General features: G+C 38.4%; 1 protein-coding gene across 1 annotated transcript in view; it reads left to right on the plus strand.

The window, feature by feature from the left end:
- ATP9B (ATPase phospholipid transporting 9B (putative)) overlaps nucleotides 1-19,664 on the plus strand; it is a 706,895-nt gene that overhangs the window by 571,939 nt on the left and 115,292 nt on the right. The window contains 2 exon segments of the mRNA XM_030211876.1: nucleotides 8,598-8,759; nucleotides 10,763-10,855. Of these exon segments, the coding sequence (XP_030067736.1) occupies nucleotides 8,598-8,759; nucleotides 10,763-10,855 (255 nt within the window).

Consider the following 19,664-nt stretch of genomic DNA (forward strand, 5'->3'; position numbering starts at 1 on the left):
AGTGCACACATTTTTTTCAAACCACGGTGTTGTATTAGTTCATAATACACCTGATACTGGAGAGAATCTATGTTGCTATTACTGATTGACACCAGAATCTGATTTGTTTTTTAATATCCGAGTTCTGTGGCTGCTCTGCCCTCTCACTGGGTGTGATTGGCATGCAGCTTAAACCAGAGTATAGAACATTACTGTGAGAAGACTCAGAACTCTTGAATCAAAATCATCTTTAATGCATTAATTATACAAGGAAAAATAGCTTACAGTTCAGATGTGCTGGACAAGAGTTTTTGCCTTACAAACTGGGAGTCTATTCTCCATCAGCGCTCTCTCTATGCAAGAGAGAAGCTGGGAGGAATTCAACAACACGCTGAGAGTAGTGCTGTTTATACTTCTGCACTGGTAAAAATCTGTATAGCGTCACAGTAGCTTGAAGGGGATCATATAGCAGAATACAGCATAAGCAGTTTCAGTTCACAGAGGAGATATGTTGTAGGCTAACTATTACAAACCCAATGGGGAGAGAAATAGGGAGGAGGCAACTAGCCCAGCATGCACAGAGAACAAGGCAAGCCAATAGAAAGAGTCCTATTCATGAGCTGTGCATGTGCTCTGAAAGAGCCTATTACAGGGAACTACAAGACTGTAGCAATTTATAGTTCAAGGGTATGACCCAATTCCCTGCCTCCATACAAATGGGGGCAGAACAATGGGAAATGTCATAGTTCTGCTCTGTACCCATTGTTATGAGAGGGGTTCCTTCGGATGCAGAATATATATTCAAAAAGAAAAAGAAAGAATCATAGCACAGTTTGTAACACCAAAATAAAATGTGTTATTTGTAAAATATACTATGGTTCTTGCATTTTCTTTTTCTTCCTGTGTGTGTGTGAGCATCTCCTTTGATTTTTGCAGAATATATATTTACCTTAAAATTGTGCTGCTTCAGTGTGCAGAACTTGATGTGTATGACATTAGTGTCCCAGGCTACATAATTAAGCTGCTATAATTTTTTGGTGCATATAAACAGCATTGCAGAGTTGCTTTTTTATGATATAGCCTGGGAATATTTGCTTTGTTTATTCTTCAAATAGCTACCTAACTAGTGTTCTGAGTGAAGGGCCCCTCTGCTCCCTAAATGGAGCTTTGAAGAGGCTGTTATCAGGTCAGATGTACCCATGAACTATGACCCAAAACATACATTTTCAAAACTATCCTCTTTATGATATTTGTTTTCTATATTTCATTTTAATAGAAACAGTTGCCTAACCTGTCAGGGACTGGATGCCTGGAGTATCCAGAAGTCAGTTTAATTATTTGTTGGCAAATTAAAAGAGAACATCTAACAGTGTTTTGCATGGTGTCTGTAACACTCTTTGAACTCAGAAACCAGATAATAGATGTTGTGAACCCCTCCGAAGGGACACCACCTTGAAGCGGTGGAGGGGCTTCCGTGTTTCAATGACTTAGAGGGCTAGGCTGAAGGTTTACCCATATCAGACAGGCCTCTGAGGAGAAACCAGACAAAAAGTGTCCCAGACTGGAGGATCCAAGATGGCGTCAAGGGAGGACGTACGTTAGTTGAGTTCCTGTTTTACACCAGAATACCTGAAGAAGTAGGCGCGCTCCCCAGAGAATGGGGAAGAGAAAAGGCAAAGCTGTGGTGTTATCCTCCTCGAACACGGCTGGGGTTCCCACCACTTCTCAGTCTACTTTGGAGAGATTCGGGGTCATAACATCGGGGATATCAGTTCCTGCTTCGGGGAACAACAAGGCTTTATCGCCGAATCTCAGTGGAGAGGGAGTGACTTTGAGTCCCCTGTTGGCATGACCTCTCCAAGACCCGGAAACAGTAACACTTCGCTATGGAGGTCGACAGTGGAAATGCCCGAAGTGGGTTAGGATTCTCACGCGATCTGAGGAGGTCATGGCGCAGCATTGACTCCGGATAATAAACCAACTGGGGGATTGGAGAGTGAGCTCTTCCCCCCCCCCCCCCCCCCCCCCCCCCGAAGATTGGAGAGTGAGCTCTTCCCCCCGAAGATATCTGGAGCGGTTTCTGTGGAGAAATTAGACTTGGTGAAGCCAAAAATGTTATAATGGATGCGCTATGGGAAGTGCTGCAGAGAGTGAATAACTCTCTTGTTCAAATGTCAAAAATTTTTCAGGAATAAATATGTGATTATATCAATATTTATCTAACAAAGTGGAAGTCCAAGATATAAAAATAGAGACTTTGATTACAGAAATGGTTTCTCTACGAAAATCAGTTAATCTGGTAAAGAAGGACAGTCATGTTTCTTGTAAAAAAATTGGAATTTCTGGAGAACCAATTAAGGAAAAATAACTTGATAAATTTTTCTAAAATATCCTATATAGAGAGTTATATTATTAGTAACTTTCGTCTTTGATTTAGATAGGAACAATGTTTTGAAATAGTATTTCCGACACATGGTTGATAGTTTTTTGGGTTCAAAGATAAATATATTTCCTGACTTATCAAGGGAATCTCAGACTGGGAGGTGTGAATTCTTGGCTTTTAAGCCAAGAATCATTGCCCTAGGTGGGACCTTCCTAGAGCGATTCCCTTGTAAGTGTTTTATTTCCTTATTACTTATTTGTTGAACCCAAGAAATTACAAGAGTTTGTGGAGTTAAAAGAACAGATGAAGAATCCTCTGCAGCAACTTCCTTTAGTTACCACTGTACCGGCTGCAATTACCGATTAACCTTCCTCCCTCAAAATATGAATTGTAAGATTAACCATTTTGTGTTTTTCTTATTTTCTTTGAGATTGTTTTCCTGATCTTGCATCCCCCAATTGTGGACAATTATTATAATATTGATGAGAGAAAATGTTTTCTTTTTCCATTATATTAATTTCTGTATTTCCTTACATTTATGTGATAAATGTGAATGTAATTAAGTAAAATGATAAATTAAAAAATAAAAAAAAAATAGATGTTGTGAAACTTGACAGGGAAGTACTTGGGGGAGGTGGGTCACTTGTATGTCATAAGCTAGAATTTATGGTGCCACTATATTTCTAGTCTTTGGCATTAGTGTTTTTTCACAATCAGGACTTTACGAGCAGACAGTACACCCTAAACTGCTTTTTTTTTCCTCCGAAGAACATGACTCTTCCAACATATTGATCCAACTTCACTTCTCTCACTAGGTTCAGCTTCCCTCCCCACCCCCTGCTTTTTTGAGTGCTTCTCATAAGTACATAAGTATTGTCATACTGGGACAGACCGAAAGTCTGTCAAGCCCAGCATCGTGTTTCCAACAGTGGCCAATCCAGGTCACAAGTACTACTACTATTTAGCATTTCTATAGCGCTACAAGGCGTACGCAGCGCTACACAAACATAGAAGAAAGACAGTCCCTGCTCAAAGAGCTTACAATCTAATAGAGAGAAAAAAAAAAAAGTAATCAAATCAATTAATGTGAATGGGAAGGAAGAGAGGAGGGTAGGTGGAGGCGAGTGGTTACAAGTGGTTACGAGTCAAAAGCAATGGTAAAGAGGTGGGCTTTCAGTCTAGATTTAAAGGTGGCCAAGGATGGGGTAAGACGTAGGGGTTCGGGAAGTTTATTCCAGGCTTAGGGTGCAGCGAGACAGAAGGCGCGAAGTCTGGAGTTGGCAGTAGTGGAGAAGGGAACAGATAAGAATGATTTATCCATGGAGTGGAGTGCACGGGAAGGGGTGTAGGGAAGGACGAGTGTGGAGAGATACTGGGGAGCAGCAGAGTGAGTACATTTATAGGTTAGTAGAAGAAGTTTGAACAGGATGCGAAAACAGATAGGGCAAGATCTCAGAAAAGTGCAGTACATTTTATGCTGCTTATCCTAGAAATAAGCAGTGGATTTTAACCAAGTCCATTTTAATAAAAGCTTATGGACTTTTTCTTTAGGACGCCATCCAAACCTTTTTAAAATCCTGCTAAGCTAACTGCTTTTACTACATTCTCTGGCAAGGAATTGTCGAGCTTAATTACACATTGAGTGAAGAAAACTTTTTCTCCAATTCATTTTAAATTTACTACTTTGTAGCTTCATTTTGTGCAACCTAGTCCTAGTATTTTTTGGAAAGAATAAACAAGCAATTCACATTTACTCGTTCCACTCCACTCAGTATTTCATAGGCCTCTATCATATCTCTTCTCAGCCGTATTTTCTCCAAGCTAAAGAGCCCTAGCCATTTTAGCCTTTCCTCAGGGAAGTCGTGCCATCCCCTTTATTGTTTGTGTTGCCCTTCTCTGTACCTTTTCTAATTCCACTATATCTTTTTTGAGATGCAGTGACCAGAATTGAAGACAATATTCAAGGTGCGGTCGCACCATGGAGCAATACAAAGGCATTATAACATCCTTGTTTTTGTTTTCAATTCCTTTCCTAATAATACCTAACATTCTATTTGCTTTCTTAGTCTCTGCCACACACTGAGCAGAGGGTTTCAGTGTATCATCAACGATGACGCCTAGATCCCTTTCCTGGTCGGTGACTCCTAATGTGGAACCTTGCATTACGTAGCTAAAATTCGGGTTCCTGTTTCCCACATGCATCACGTTTGCACTTGCTCACATTAAACGTCATCTGCCATTTAGGTGCCTAGTCTCCCACTCTCATAAGATCCTCTTGTAATTTTTCACAATCCTCTTGTGATTTAACAACTTTGAATAACTTTGTGTCATCAGCAAATATAATTATCTTACTAGTTACTCCCATCTCTAGATCATTTATAAATTTTTAACATATTTGTAAATGATCTAGAGATGTTTTTTTAACAAACAACAGTCCTAACAAAGACCCCTGGGGAACCCAACTATCTATTCTTCTCCGCTGAGAATACTGATCATTTAACCCTACTCTCTGTTTTATATCTTTTAACCAGTTTTTAATCCACAATAGGACACTGCCTCCTCCTATCCCATGAGACTCCAGTTTCCTCTGGTGTCTTTCATGAGGTACTTTATCAAACGCCTTTTGAAAATCCAGATACACAATATCGACCGGCTCACCTTTATCCACATGTTTGTTCACCCCTTGAAAGAAATGTAATAGATTGGTGAGGCAAGATTTCCCTTTACTAAATCCATGTTGGCTTTGTCTCATTAATCCATTCTTTTGAGTATGCTCTGTAATTTTGTTCTTTATAATAGTTTCCACCATTTTGCCCAGCCCCGATGTCAGGATCACAGGTCTATAATTTCCCTGAACTCTGGAACCTTTTTTAAAAATCAGTGTTACATTGACAACCTTCCAATCTTCCTGTACCATGCTTGATTTTAAAGATAAGTTACATACTACTAACAATAGTTCTTCAAGTTCATTTTTCAATTTTATCAGTACTCTGGGATGAATACCATCCGGTCCAGGAGATTTGCTACTCTTCAATTTGTCAAATTGTCCCATTATATCCTTCAGGTTTATAGAGATTTAATTCAGTTTCTCTGACTCGTCAGTTTTGAATACCATGTTTGGTACCAATATCTCTCCCAAATCTTCCTCGGTGAAGACCAAAGTAAAGAATTCATTTAATCTCTCCTCTATGGCTTTGACATCCCTGATTGCCCCTTTTACCCCTCAGTCATCTAGCAGTCCAACAAATTCTTTTGCCGGATTCTTGCTTTTCAAATGCCTAATAAAATTTTTACTATGTGTTTTTGCCTCCAATGCAATGTCTTTTTCAAAGTCCCTCTTTGCCTTCCTTATCAGCCCTTTGCATTTGACTTGACATTCCTTATGCTGTCAATTGTCTTATGACAAATACTTCACCCAAGCTTTGAAAAAATCTTGAAACTCAAAACCCAGGTTCACACCGGCTGCGTATATTGACCATAAACATTACAGCTGTCACCACTGGCATAACAGTACCATACACTTACTGGTGGAGAAAAAAAGCCTCAGTAACGCCACCTAGCCAGCCCAAAATCAGACTATAAGGCGTGGGCCCAGCACACCATCATCTGGCTCAAAAAAAAAACTCCACAATTACTCAGTGTTTCCAGGCATATCTTATAAACCGTTTTTCCTACAAATTTCTTTCACAGTGACAGACCTGTACATATATTCCTTAGAGTATAGAATCTCAATCAGTACAATTCATGCAGTTTATAATAGTTCAATATCCAATCAATCCTGCATTTATACACTCCTGATGATTCCAGCCATAAACCACTTAGCTTCAATCCAGTCGTTATTGTGTTTATGCTGTCCAAGAAATCACCGGCTTTAACCCAACAAGGAGTCCCCGTTTCACTTCCGCTGCATCATGGGTTCAATGCTCCATCTCGGATGCCAGTCCTGTGACTGCTGTACTCAAAAAATCAAAAAACATGAATTGTACTGATTGAGATTCTGTGCGCTAAGGAATATATGTACAGATCTGTCACTGTGAAAGAAATTTGCAGGGAAAACGGTTTATAAGATATGCCTGGAAACACTGAGTAATTGTGGAGTTGTATTTTTTTAGCCAGATGATGGTGCGCCGGGCTCACGCCTTATAGTCTGATTTTGGGCTGGCTGGGTGGCATTACTGAGGCTTTTTTTCTCCACCACTAAGTGTATGGTAGTGTTAAGCCAGTGATGACAGCTGTGATGTTTATGGTCAATATACGCAGCCGGTGTGAAGCTGGGTTTTGAGTTTCGAGATTCCTTATGCTGTGTCATATTATTTTCAGTCGATCCCTTCTTCCATTTTCTGAAGGATTTTCTTTTAGCTAAAATAGCTTGCTTCACCTCACTTTTTAACCATGCCAGCTATCATTTGGTCTTCCTTCCTTCGTTTTTAGTACATGGAAATTATTTGGCCTGGGCTTCCAGGATGGTATTTTTGAACAGCATCCACGTCTGATGTAAATTTTTGACTTTCGCAGCTGCTCCTCTAAGTTTTTTTTTTTTTTTTTGGGGGGGGGGGGGGGGGTCACCATTCTTCTCATTTTATCACGGTCTCCTTTTTGAAAGTTAAAATTTAACATATTGGATTTCTTGTGTGTACTTACTCCCAAGCTGATATCAAATCTGATCATCATATAATCACTATTATCAAGCGGCCCCAGCACCATTACCTCCTGCACCAGATCATGCACTCCAATAAGGGCTAGGTCTAGAATTTTTCCTTCTATTGTCGGCTGCTGCACCAGCTGCTCCATAAAGCAGTCCTGGATTTTGTCAAGGAATTTTACCTCCCTAGCATGCCCTGATGTTATATTTACCCAGTCAATATTGGGTAAATGTAACATCAATAAAGGGTATGGAGACTAATACAATTTTTCCTTTTTTAAGTCGGACCTTTCCTCTCTTTATAGTTTGGATTCTAAGGAGACCGTTTCAAAACAAACCCTCTGAAGCTAGCCCAGTAATCAGATTGCCCTTAGTAACCTTTGGAAATATTCTACTTCCTCAAACCATAATTAACACCTAATCAGTTCCGTAGCAGTGCTACCTCTGCAGCAGGCAAGAGCAGAAAATAAATTTGCTTAAATTATGCTAGTGCAGCTTTGTAAAAGAGGTCCCTTTGAGGCATATTTTCAAAGCACTTAGCCTTCCAAGTTCCATAGGTTTCTATGGAACTTTGGAAGGCTAAGTGCTTTGAAAATATGCCTCAAAGGGACCTCTTTTACAAAGCTGCACTAGCGATTCCTACACAAAAATGAGAGGAAGCCCATTCAATTCCTATGGGCTTCCTCTCTTTTGTCATGGGGGAATCACTAGTGCGGCCTTGTAAAAGAGGCCCTAAATCTAGGGGTTCCATTTTTTCCAGTGTTTATATATGGATGTGTAAATATATGTGTGTGTGTATGCATGCATGTGCATATATGCATATAGATAGAGATATGTACAGTATAAGTTTTGGAAAAGCCTTGGCTAACATTTTGTATTTATTAGCTATTCATTGAAAGGTCAAAAAACAGTATAGGTATGCAATTTAAAAAGAATGCATTTTGAAATGTGGGAAATAAAACATCAGATGTATTACATATTGTTCCTCCATCACACATTAAATATTAATGCAGTTGCAGCACACTGGAGCACCACATTTTAAGGCCCTTTCCAAAACGACTGGTGGGTATGTCCAAGCCTTGCCAGATGAAGAAATCTGCTGCCCAAATTCCTCTTTCATGCCTGAGCAGAGGAAGTTGGCAGCATGCTTCAGGTGACAACAGCACTCCCACACATGTTCAGTTTGCCACGGATTTCCTCGCTGCTCAGGTATTATGACGGAGGTACTTGGGTAGTGGATCTTGGCAGGGCATGGGCATCCCCACCAGCAAAGGTAGGACTGAAAAAATTACTAGACTCTAAGGGTGCTATGAATTGAAAAGTTTGGGAGCCTCTGTTTCAAGCATATTTGTGGACATTAAACATTAAGGATGTTGTTTACTAATAGTTAATGTGCCCCAATTTATTCATGTGGGTCCTGCAGCAGATAGTATACACTAACTATTAGTAAGTAACCTCCACATGAATACATCTTGCATAGGAACAAACTAATTCTGCTTTGCATGCCCCATAAACTTGTATGGTATGGAGCAGTTTCTGAATGTGTTTTAAAAACACATTTAACATCTAACATTTAAACATGTTTTTCTTTAGGTAGCTCTAGTACAGTGGACGGAGAGTGTTGGCCTCACTCTGGTTAATAGAGATTTGACCTCAATGCAACTAAAGACCCCAGGTGGACAGATTCTAACATATTACATTCTCCAGATTTTTCCTTTCACTTCAGAAAGCAAGCGTATGGGAATAATAGTGAGGGTGAGTATGTTGCAATTATTTATCATAAAATATTTGTCAAAGCTTTTTTTATTTCAGAAACAAAACACACTGAAGCACAGTTCTCCAAGACAAGTAGCATGACATATGAGATATAAAATAAAGTAATTTGCAAACTGGAAGTTAAAATAGTTTTACAAATGTTGGTTACAGATCTTTCATTTTTCTGAAAAGGAGAAAGGCAATTCTTGAAGCATATGAGAATTATCAATATTATACTTATGAATTTTACCAATGTGTTAAACTAGTTTAAAAATAAGATATGGATAAAATCCTATTAATTATTTTGTTGTGGTCATGATGCTAAAATCTTCTGTGGATAAAAAAGAAAGAATGGGAAAGGATCAATTCAATTCCAGCACAAGGGTGAACTAAATGAATTTGTAGGACAAGTCTTTAAAAAAATGGTCTTCATTACAAACAATTAAGCAAGTTGGTCTCTGTCATTATATGTGCCAGTATCTGAATATCATCTAAGAGATGGAAGTGGGTCTCCTGATCTGCTGAGCTCTGATGCAAAAAGTCTTCAAAACTCTCTTCCATTTGAGTCAGCAGCCGTGTGTTACAGCTAGGCCTCCTGCCATCTGCTCTGTAGTGCTGGCACGTATACTGACAGAGATCAACTTTCTGTGTTGCAAAATCAAGTTCTTGAAGACAGTAGCAGTGCGGCTTAGCCAGTGTTATGTTTACAGAATTGTGTACTCTTGAGGCAGGCGCTTTTGCACCGAAACGCAGATCTGCATCGAGTCTGTACAATAAACCTACTTACATTTTTGTAATGAAGACAGTTTTTTTAAAGACTTGTTCTACAAATTCATTTAGTTCACCTGCGTGCTGGAATTGGATTGGCCCTCCCCCATTCTTTCTTTTTTACTCTGTGCGTTGGGAGATCTTCTTTTTCTTTTTTATGCCAAAGGTCTTTTCTGGGCCAGTAAAACACTTTTCTTGCCAGCTGGTTATGAAGAAAATTCCCAGTTCGTGACGAAGATTTGCTGCTTGTCACACAGTGGTGAATTTTCAGCCTGTTGTACACACTTAGGAGGTAATTTTATAATAGAGTGCCTAAAAAATTGTGAGACATCTGTTTTTCTTATTTTATAAAGGCAACAAAATCACCGATGTGCTTTTATAAAATAAGCTCCCAGAACCAACCCCAGTAGTGCACAAATCTTTTTATACATAGTTATGTCTGCTCCAATACAACTGTAAACTAGCATACAATATAGTACAGATATGCATGAGCAGAAATAAAGAAAAGGATAAGAATGATAGTCATTTAGGGGTAATTTTATAAGGTGGCACCTAGTTTTAGGCACAAACAATGCAGTGACAAGAACATACGTACTTTTATGCAACATGGGTGTAGATGTGTTTGATTTACACCCATACATCTATGTTTACTAAGATGTGCTATGGGTATGTTAGCGTTTTTAATGCACATTAAACGCTAACACACCTGTAAAAATGTATAGGCATGTTAGCTTTTAATCCGCCTTAAATTTAAGGGCCCGTTAGAAACACTAACGCATCTTAGTATACATACCCCTTATTTTTGTAATGCTTTTGAACATTTACTCCTGCTTCTGTGCCTCAGTCCATGTGACTGCATTGTAGTCCTGAAAGTTCCTATGTTAGAACATGTTTAGAATACTTTTTCTGCCTGTTACTAAAAACAAATCTAATTGAGTCATGCAGTTATACAATAAAATTGATTTCTACTGTTCTCTATTAAGCTTGGACAAATACAGTTATTTTTTAAAAGCTTATTGATAAGTGACTATATTTGTATATTTAAAAAAAAAATGGGAATCAGAGAAAAACGGAACAAAAGTAAAAAAATTTTGCAGGGAGAAACATTGATTGTTCACTGGCATTGTCAGTTACATTTTATTATGGTAATTTGAAAGTTGATTATTTTTTCATATAGAAGCATTTATGCAAAGAAAAGTTCCTCGTGCCTTATTTCTAAATTTCTTATGCTACAGGAAGAATCATCAGGAGAAATCATGCTGTATATGAAGGGAGCAGATGTTGCAATGGCCAGCATAGTACAGTACAATGATTGGTTAGAAGAAGAGGTAAAGACATCTCTTTGCTTAAGTAGATAGTTGCTAGTTTAAGTTTAGAAATCCTGAATAATAATCATATGCCATAAAGAGCTATTGGAGAAATTGTCAAATGTTCTCAAACATATTTTAATTGTCACTCTTGACTCATGTGTTCACCAACAAATGCCCCAAATCATTAGCATGTTGTAAAATGCTCTCCTCTTCATTATAGAAGAAGTTAAATGCTTTTTGTCGTCCCCTACTTGTTACAGGAATCTTACTGGAGTTAAGTGGGGTTTCAGGTATTCCTATGTTCTGTATATGTGAATGACTATTATCTGAAGTGAATTTTAAAAAACAGATTATGTTAATACCAATAAATAAATGAAATGGGGATATGGTTAGTACAAAAAAAATTCAAGTTATGCTATACTCACTGATAGTAATTTTATAACAGGGTACCTTCCTTTGTATAATAAGCCCACACTTATGCCAGTTCTCCAACTTGCACAAAATTGGTTTATATTTTCTTTAAGGGCATCTTCATATTTGAAAAGCAAAGTGTGGGGCTATGGTAATAAGATCTAATACTTTTTCAGTAGGGCTTCAATATGTATTTTGTGTTTTGTATTGTTCATTGCCTAGAAAAGTGGATGGGCAGGTTACGAATAATTTTAAGTAAATAAATTGATTGAGGGTTTCATTTTCAATGGAAGTTCACATTTTGCAGGAACACTTTCAATGCTTCTTTTTGCTCCGCATTAGTTAACAGGCGTCTTCTTCATCCAATACTGCTTTTGGAGTGGGGGAGTAGCCTAGTGGTTAGTTCAGTGGGCTTTGGTCCTGGGGAACTGGTTTCAATTTTCACTGCAGCTCCTTGTGACTCTGGGCAAGTTACTTAACCCTCCCTGTATATACTATGTAAACCACTTTGAATGTAGTTGCAAAAACCACAGAAAGCCATTATATTAAGTCCCATTTCCCTTTCCCCTTTCATAGTAAGATGTATCTAATCTTTCAACTGAGCAATTGATAACATTTGATGATTGTTTCTGCACAAGACCCCTGACACAGGTAGTTGTGCCAAAACACGGACCTTGTCGGGTCTGTTTCATAAAGTACTGATTTGACGTCCCCTTATTCTTGAAGGCTCCTTGTGGGTTTTTGGCTATTTTGCTCTGTTTGGGTGTGCTTTAGATTCCCTCTACTATGTTTCTGTAATTCAGAAAGAATACAGGGATAGGCAGCACTTCCCTTCCAAGGCTGCTTCTCTCTACTACAGTTTCTATTGAGCTCCTGACAGTTGACATGTGTGAAACTGTGTCTGCCAATGCCTGTGAATGAAGATATACAGCTTGATTACTATTCTGTGTCCACTAATTATAGATCTTGCTTACAAAGCGCTTTTAAATGTATTTACAATGTTATAAGTATTTTGAGATATTCTTTGTGATGGAAGAGCAAAGAGCAAGGTAAATAGTATAAATTCAAGAAAAATAAAATCAATCTTTTACTATCTACAGCTTTAACTGTGGATATGGGACTAATGTTGCCTAATAAGAAAAGATTATACAACTACTGTTTTACACAAAATACCCATTTTCCTAGTGTGGTGGGTGCCTGTAATTATTGTAATCTAACACGTCATGCAAACAGCATGCTAATACAGTGATCAAACCACATATGTTCATAATGGTATTGGCAATATGAATCAATAACTGCTTCTGGGCAGTTTGATTTAATCAGGGACATGAATAAATTAAATTCCCTCAAGACCTAGCAGAATGTCATAAAAATTGCTTTTGATGGTAATGATGCAGTATTAATTGTAAAATACGTTTTAATTTATTTAACATTATGAGGTCAAATCAATAAGTGTCTTGCACCTAAAGGACAACAGCAGCTTGGTTTTTGAAGGTAGTCTATTACTGTATTTCAATGATATTACTATATAATCATCATCTCTGATATTTTTTTATCTTATTAGGCTTGCTTTCAGTGGCATTCTGACAACTAAAATCAAGATTTAATAGAGCTATTGGTTTGTCAGAACTTGTTTTTTAAGGACCAGCCTAGTGGCACTGCTGCAAATTAGCATGTAGAACTGCTGAGTTGGATTCCCAGACTCAGTTTCTGTTCCTGAGCTGCTTGGAGGGATATTCTGCAGAGACGGTGTTCCCTGGTAGGGGAGCAAGGAATCTCAGCCATTGTTCAACAGTGACACCTACTGAGTTATACTTTTTTTTTCATACAGACACGTTATTTCTATGTTTGCTATATATTCATACTGACTATGAAATTATCTTTATTATGCAGTGTATATATTTAAGCTATAGTTAAAACAAAATTGTTTTAGACATAGCTCACAAATAGGGATCAAGTCACCATTTTCTTTTAACTGGAAAGAAGTCTGAACAACAAATAGCTTTATTTGTCAGCCTGCTTGAACAGCTATTTCAAAGTTCAATCTTAGGCTGCATGAGAGGCAAAATAGGACTAAAATGTATGTTTTTTAATGAATCATTTTAGGCCTATTTTTTACTGAGCCACTTCAATATCTAATTTTAATTTTTTCATAGTAGCTTCTTCCTGTATCTTAGGGCTCACAGCTCAGAACAGGCCTCCTGTGAGCCTCTATGAACGATGTCCCAGGGTTTTGCCTTCCCATCTCAGCCTGTCACAACAACCTCCTTTGACCAGCATCCAAAAAACCCTGGCTCACTAAGTCAGGCTACTAGTTGTTATGATTGCATGGTCACTGGGATCCCTGGTGTCTACAGCCCTGACCAAGAGTATAAACACTTAACCAGGAATCAAACCTAGGTCTTCTGCATGGGAGTGCACAGCATTTATCACCTGAGCCAGTAAACACAATGCAGTCCTTATCCTTGGCCTTGCTGTCATGATCTCACAGTCTTGCAAGCCTCTTCCACATAAATCAGTAAGTCTAGGAGCCCTGGTCACTGAATCTCAGCTCTCATACACAAGGGCTCCATCACTGCAACACCTGCCCTTTATCCCCAGCAGACATGCCATAATATAGGGTATTCTGGCTTCCTTCATCCTACTCCTGCAGCCACACTACCACCTTTTACAGTGCAGCCATCATATGAATTGACAGGCATAATATCTTATAGATTGATGCCATGCACACACAAATGGACATATCTGGAAGCCAAAGAGTGACTGTTGTCTGTCACACAATAATAATGAAGAATTTTTAAAGTACTACTGGGGGGGGGGGGGGGGGGGGGTGGAGTCTTCCAGTGACATCATTACAAGATAAACACTTAATCTAGAGGCTTCTTATAAGCCCTGATAATATAAGGAGAAATTAGCCCTAACTCTTGCTGCAATAGTACCTGTTTGGTGAAATATTGCTTGGCAATGCCCTGTCTCCCTGTGGAAATGTCGCAAAGAAAACAACTGAAATTTAAGTAGTATTTTTATGCAGCGTATAAGAACAACCTTGAAGGGCCACTTGACGCTGTGAGTATGACATATCCCGAATTCAGGGCGATGACCATTTTGAGCAGAACAAGGCACTTAACCAAGCGTGAAATGAAATTTATGCTTTTATGAAATTGAACTAAGCCTTGCAGAAAGATGCTGCGCATCAGCTTGAGTAACAGGGTGATATGCTAAAAGACTTCATGACCAAAGTTGGAAATATAGATGGATTAATTGAAATGCTATTGTAAAAAAGAAGGATTTGTAGAATCGCTCCAGATGGAACAATATCTGAATCAGTGGGGTACCTAAACCAGACAGAGAGGAACTCTGTCTACAAATTGTGTAAGGTGTATGCAGGCAGGTGTTAAGTGATGATCATACTGAAGGATGGTCAGGGCCCTTGATCAAGGAGGAATGAGCCCATTGAGTGCTAGGGCGGAGGAAGAACAACTCTGGTTAATCTGACATATCTCCTGTCTTTCTATGTGAAAGGATGTGGTATGTAGCCTTGGGTCTATAGAAGTGCTATAAAAGTAAGGTGTCTTTTCTGTAGGCTAATACTTTGCTATGCACTCATGGACTTAGTTCACAAATGAACGTTCGAAACTGATATTAGCTTTTTTGGTTGCTGTAGTACACTGATCAGAGGATATAAATGTATTGTTCACAATGCTTCCAGGGGTAGTAACACCCACTGTGGAACTTAGCATTGTGTAGCTATAGTTTGGGTTACTCTTCTCTACATTAAAATTTATCTGCCGTTTGTGATGCCCAATTTTGCAAGGTCTCATTAGCACCAAAGGGACCACCTTAGAATGTTTCTCCAATGTTTTTCCAAAGTACAATACAAAACAATTTAATCTTAATGTAAGAGAACATAAGAGTAGCCATACTTGGTCAAGCCAATGGTCCATCTAGCCCAGTATACTGTTTCCAACAGTGGCCAGTCCAGGTCACAAATACCTGGCAGAAACCCAAATAGTAGCATCATTCCATGCTACCAATCCCAGGGCAAGAAGTGTCTTCCCCATGTCTGTCTCAATAGCAGACTATGGAACTTGTCCAAACCTTTTTAAAACCCAGTTACGCTAGCCATTATTATCACAACCTCCAGCATCAAGTTCGAGCTTAACTACTCATTGTGTGAAAAAATATTCCCTCCTAATTGTTTTAAAAGTATTTCCATGTAACTTCCTCGAGTGTCCCCTAATGTCTTTGTACTTTTGGAACGAGAAAAAATTGATTTACTTCTACTTTGTTCTACACCACTCCCGATTTTGTAGACCTCAATCATATCTCCCCTCATCATTCCCTTTTCCAAGCTGAAGAGCCCTAACCTCTTTTGGCCTTTCCTCATACGAGAGGCGTTCCATCCCCTTTATCATTTTGGTTGCTCTTCTTTGAACCTTTTCTAATACTGCTATATCTTTTTTGAGATACGGCAACCAGAACTTTACACAATACTCAAGGTGCGGTCGCACCATGGAATGATACAGAGGCATAAAGGAATCCTGTTCAGAAGAAATGGATCCTCAGGATCTTAGCCGAGATTGGATAACACAGCCGCGGAGCTGGTGGTTGGGAGGCGGGGATAGTGCCAGGCAGACTTATACGGTCTGTGCCAGAGCCAATGGTGGGAGGCGGGGATAGTGCTGGGCAGACTTGTACAGTCTGTGCCCTGAAAAAGACAAGTACAAATCAAGGTAAGGTATACACAAAAAAGTGGCACATTTCTTGGGCAGACTGGATGAGCCGTGCAGGTCTTTTTCTGCCATCATCTACTATGTATATATGTAACATTATAATGTTCTCGGTCTTATTCGCCATCCCTTTCCTAATAATTCCTAGCATCCTGTTTGCTTTTCTAACCACCGCTGCACACTGAGCAGAAGATTTCAGGGTATTATCTACAACGATACCTAGATCTTATATTCCGCATATACTGCAAAGTTCAGTTCAGATAACAATTCAGAAAAAAGACAAGCCAAACAGTTATCGGGAAGTTACAAAAGCTTCTTATAATAATACAAACTTAAAATTACAATCTAATTTAAATATTTCTTAAACAGAACGTCAGACATTTCCTAAAAAGCAAATAAGAATCTATCTTTCTTATGGCTACCGACTGAAGGCTTTCCGCCTATAGTTAGAGCCTAATATTTGTCAAGAGCCTCGAGGAGTCCAACTGATGGACCTCAATCTGAATTGTGTTACTGAATTTTTGGAAAGCTCTTCATCAGAAATAATAACTGAGGGGGTCTTTTTCAAAGGTGCACTAGCGTTTTTAGCACAGGCTAAACGCTAGTGACACTTATGTATTCCTATGGGTGTCTCTAGCGTTTAGTGAGTGCTTATTTTTACCATGCGCTAAAAACACTAGTGCACCTTTGTAAAAGGACCCCTGAGAGAACTACACTTCTGGTGACACTTGCTCTGGAACCTAATAGGAACAATATTTTCCATCTTCCATCATATGAAAACAAAGTTTAAGGCTCATCTATAGAAGTGTTTCCTGGTTTTGCTAAAGACACCCAGAAAGGAGACGGGAATTTATGGCTGTTAAGCCAAGAATTGTAGCTCTGAGTAGTACTTTTGATTTAAAATTTTCTTGCAGATTTATGGTATCTCTAAATAATGTTAATTATGTTTTCTTTGATCCCAAGAAATTGCTGGAATTTGTTGTTTCTAAGGAAAGAAGGAATGGGGAGTATACCTATTGAGGGTCCTGCTTAATGTAATATTCTGTAAGATTGGCTGCGAGCATTAATGCCTCTGTTTGCTTTATAGTATAATTAATTAATAATTATAGTCAGTGTTTTTCCTTACTAATTTTTTCTTGGACTCTTGGTCCACAAGGTGTTGTGGTCTAAATTGGAATTGTTTTCTTTCCTTTTTATTATTTTCTAAGTCTGTAATTTTTGCAGATGTACTGTGGTTTTCATTTTCTTTTCTTATTCATGTTTATTCTGTGGATGAAAAGTTATAAATGCAAATAAAAAAAAATGTTTTAAGAATCTATCTTATATTAATAGGTACCAAATTCCATATACAGTAAAGTCTTGATTATCTGACCTAAACAGGACCGACCCATTGTCAGATAAATGAAGTCAGATAATATGGAAAACAATGGTAACCCCTCAAACAGTGCAGAAACAAAGGCAGTAAAAACAGGATCCCAGCTCACAATGGTGGTAAAAGTAGGGTCCTGGATTCAGAAAACAGAAAGAGAAGCCGTATGACATCATCAGGAGTCTGTTGGATATGCCAGATGGTCGGATCAGCAAAGGTCATATAATCAAGACTTTGCTGTATGTTCAAACTGATAGTGAAGTGTTATATTATAAGCTCTTTTTAATCAAAATAGTTTCAGGTTTGGAAAGCACATTGAATAACAATTTCTAGCAGAATTTCATACTTTCTTAGTAGAAAAATAAACATTACAATTTAAGTAAGATAGAACTGACCCTAATAACATTCTGTAGGCCAATGTACATATCTTAAACTCTATACCAGCGGAAATTGGGATCCAGTGTAAAAATTTCAACAACACGTAACGTGGTCACAAGAATGTGCTGAAAAGATGAGCCTAGCAGCTGTATTCTGTACTGTCTGTAATCTAGTCAATAACTTGTATTTCCCACATGTAACAAATTACACTAGTCCACCTGTTTAATAGACTTTGAACTACCAATCTAAATACCTGAGGATCCAACAGATTTCTTATCCTACATATTTTTCTCATTAGTAAGAAAGATTTTTTGACCAGTGATGAGATTTGCAATTCCGGGGTAAGTTCACTATTAAACCAAACACCTAACATTTTTAACTTGGACTCAAATTTAAATATTAGGCCCTTGTCCTGTAAAAGGGTGTCATTCCAAATGTGGTTACACTACCCAATCATTAAAAATATAGTCCAGGCTAGTGGCTGGAAAACTGTCAACTTACTGGCACAGGCAATGGAACCCTCTCTACCTCCTAGTGTTATAGGGTTGGAGGGGGGGGGGGGTATTTCACTGTTTCTGAAGTGTTTCTAGGGAATGGGCTTGTAGTCTTTTTCTATCACTCAGAGAGACTGATGTATGCTATCAGTTAGCTAGAGCAGTCTTTGTCAATATGCATCAATAAAATTTTAGAGGTAACTACTCATGAAAACAAACTTGTATTGTCAGGAAAACAAGAGCAGTTTGGGCTTGCATTTTTACTTCAAGTTTAAAATGTGGAGTTTTTGTAAGTGTCCTATAAGATTTTGAGGCAAAAACTTTGCTTTTTTACAGCCTGACTCAGCTTTAAGATTTTCTTATGGCAAAGTTGTTTTAGGTTCTCTTGTTGTACCTGTTCATTTATCCAGAATATGTAATTCTTACTATTTATACCTGCATGAAATAGTTTTATCTCCTCTTTCTTCATCTTATCTCTTGTTAACTTTTGGTGAGGAATTGGGTGTTCTCCAGTGCTTACCCCTTTCTAGTTCTCTCTTCTCCTCCTAATAATGGGCCAGTAGGATATATGTCAGTAAAAGGGTTGTTGTTTTTTTAATTATTATTATTATAATTTTTATGTAGATGGATTTCTTAAATATCAAATTGAGTCCTGTTTCTCTGTTCAAGATGTTTTTGAATTTATTTTTGAAAATTGCAACATAAAACATTTTCAGAACAAAGTGGGTGCCTCCTTTTAAGTGCCCCACTGCCATATGGTGAGAGCCTGTTGTATAACAGCATCTAGACTCCAAGATTCAGTTATAGAATAGTAGCATTTAGCATCAACTTTCCTTACATTTAGGTGCATGCAGTCAAAGCAGCCCAAAGACCCGGTGTAACTGGGTGCATCTACATGCGGCAAGGGTCCATATAACTTATAATGTTCTATAAGTTGTGTGTGCAACTGGAAGTATGCCCCCTGTGCCTTTCCCTTGCTTTTACATGCTTTACCACTTTGCATGTGCTCATACAGAATAGCAGTTAAGTGCAAAGGTGCTAAGTCTTTGCACATTTAGTGCGCATGGGGGTGCACATCCTTGAACACCTTGTTACAGAATTTCCCTTCACATGGAGAACATCATGACAACTACTACTTCTTAACATTTCTAAAGCACTACTTGACATATTCAGTTCTATATAGAGCCAGTCTTTCCTCTGTGGACCTTACAATCTAGTTGAAACAGATAGATGAGGTAAATTTTAATAATCACATAGGTAAGATGTGTTTATCATGAGAGCATCAAGATCAGGAAGAGTTGGACTTTTCCTCAGCAGTCTCAGCTAAAAAAAAAAAAAAAAAAGTCAGATTAGAATAGGTACTGAAACAGAATTACACTGCCATCCTCACACTGAAAGTACACAAGTGTGAGTTAAACTTACAGACCAGGGTAGGAAAGCTGTGA

Source organism: Microcaecilia unicolor, chromosome 1 (assembly GCF_901765095.1).
Source record: "Microcaecilia unicolor chromosome 1, aMicUni1.1, whole genome shotgun sequence".
Classification (NCBI taxonomy): domain Eukaryota; kingdom Metazoa; phylum Chordata; class Amphibia; order Gymnophiona; family Siphonopidae; genus Microcaecilia; species Microcaecilia unicolor.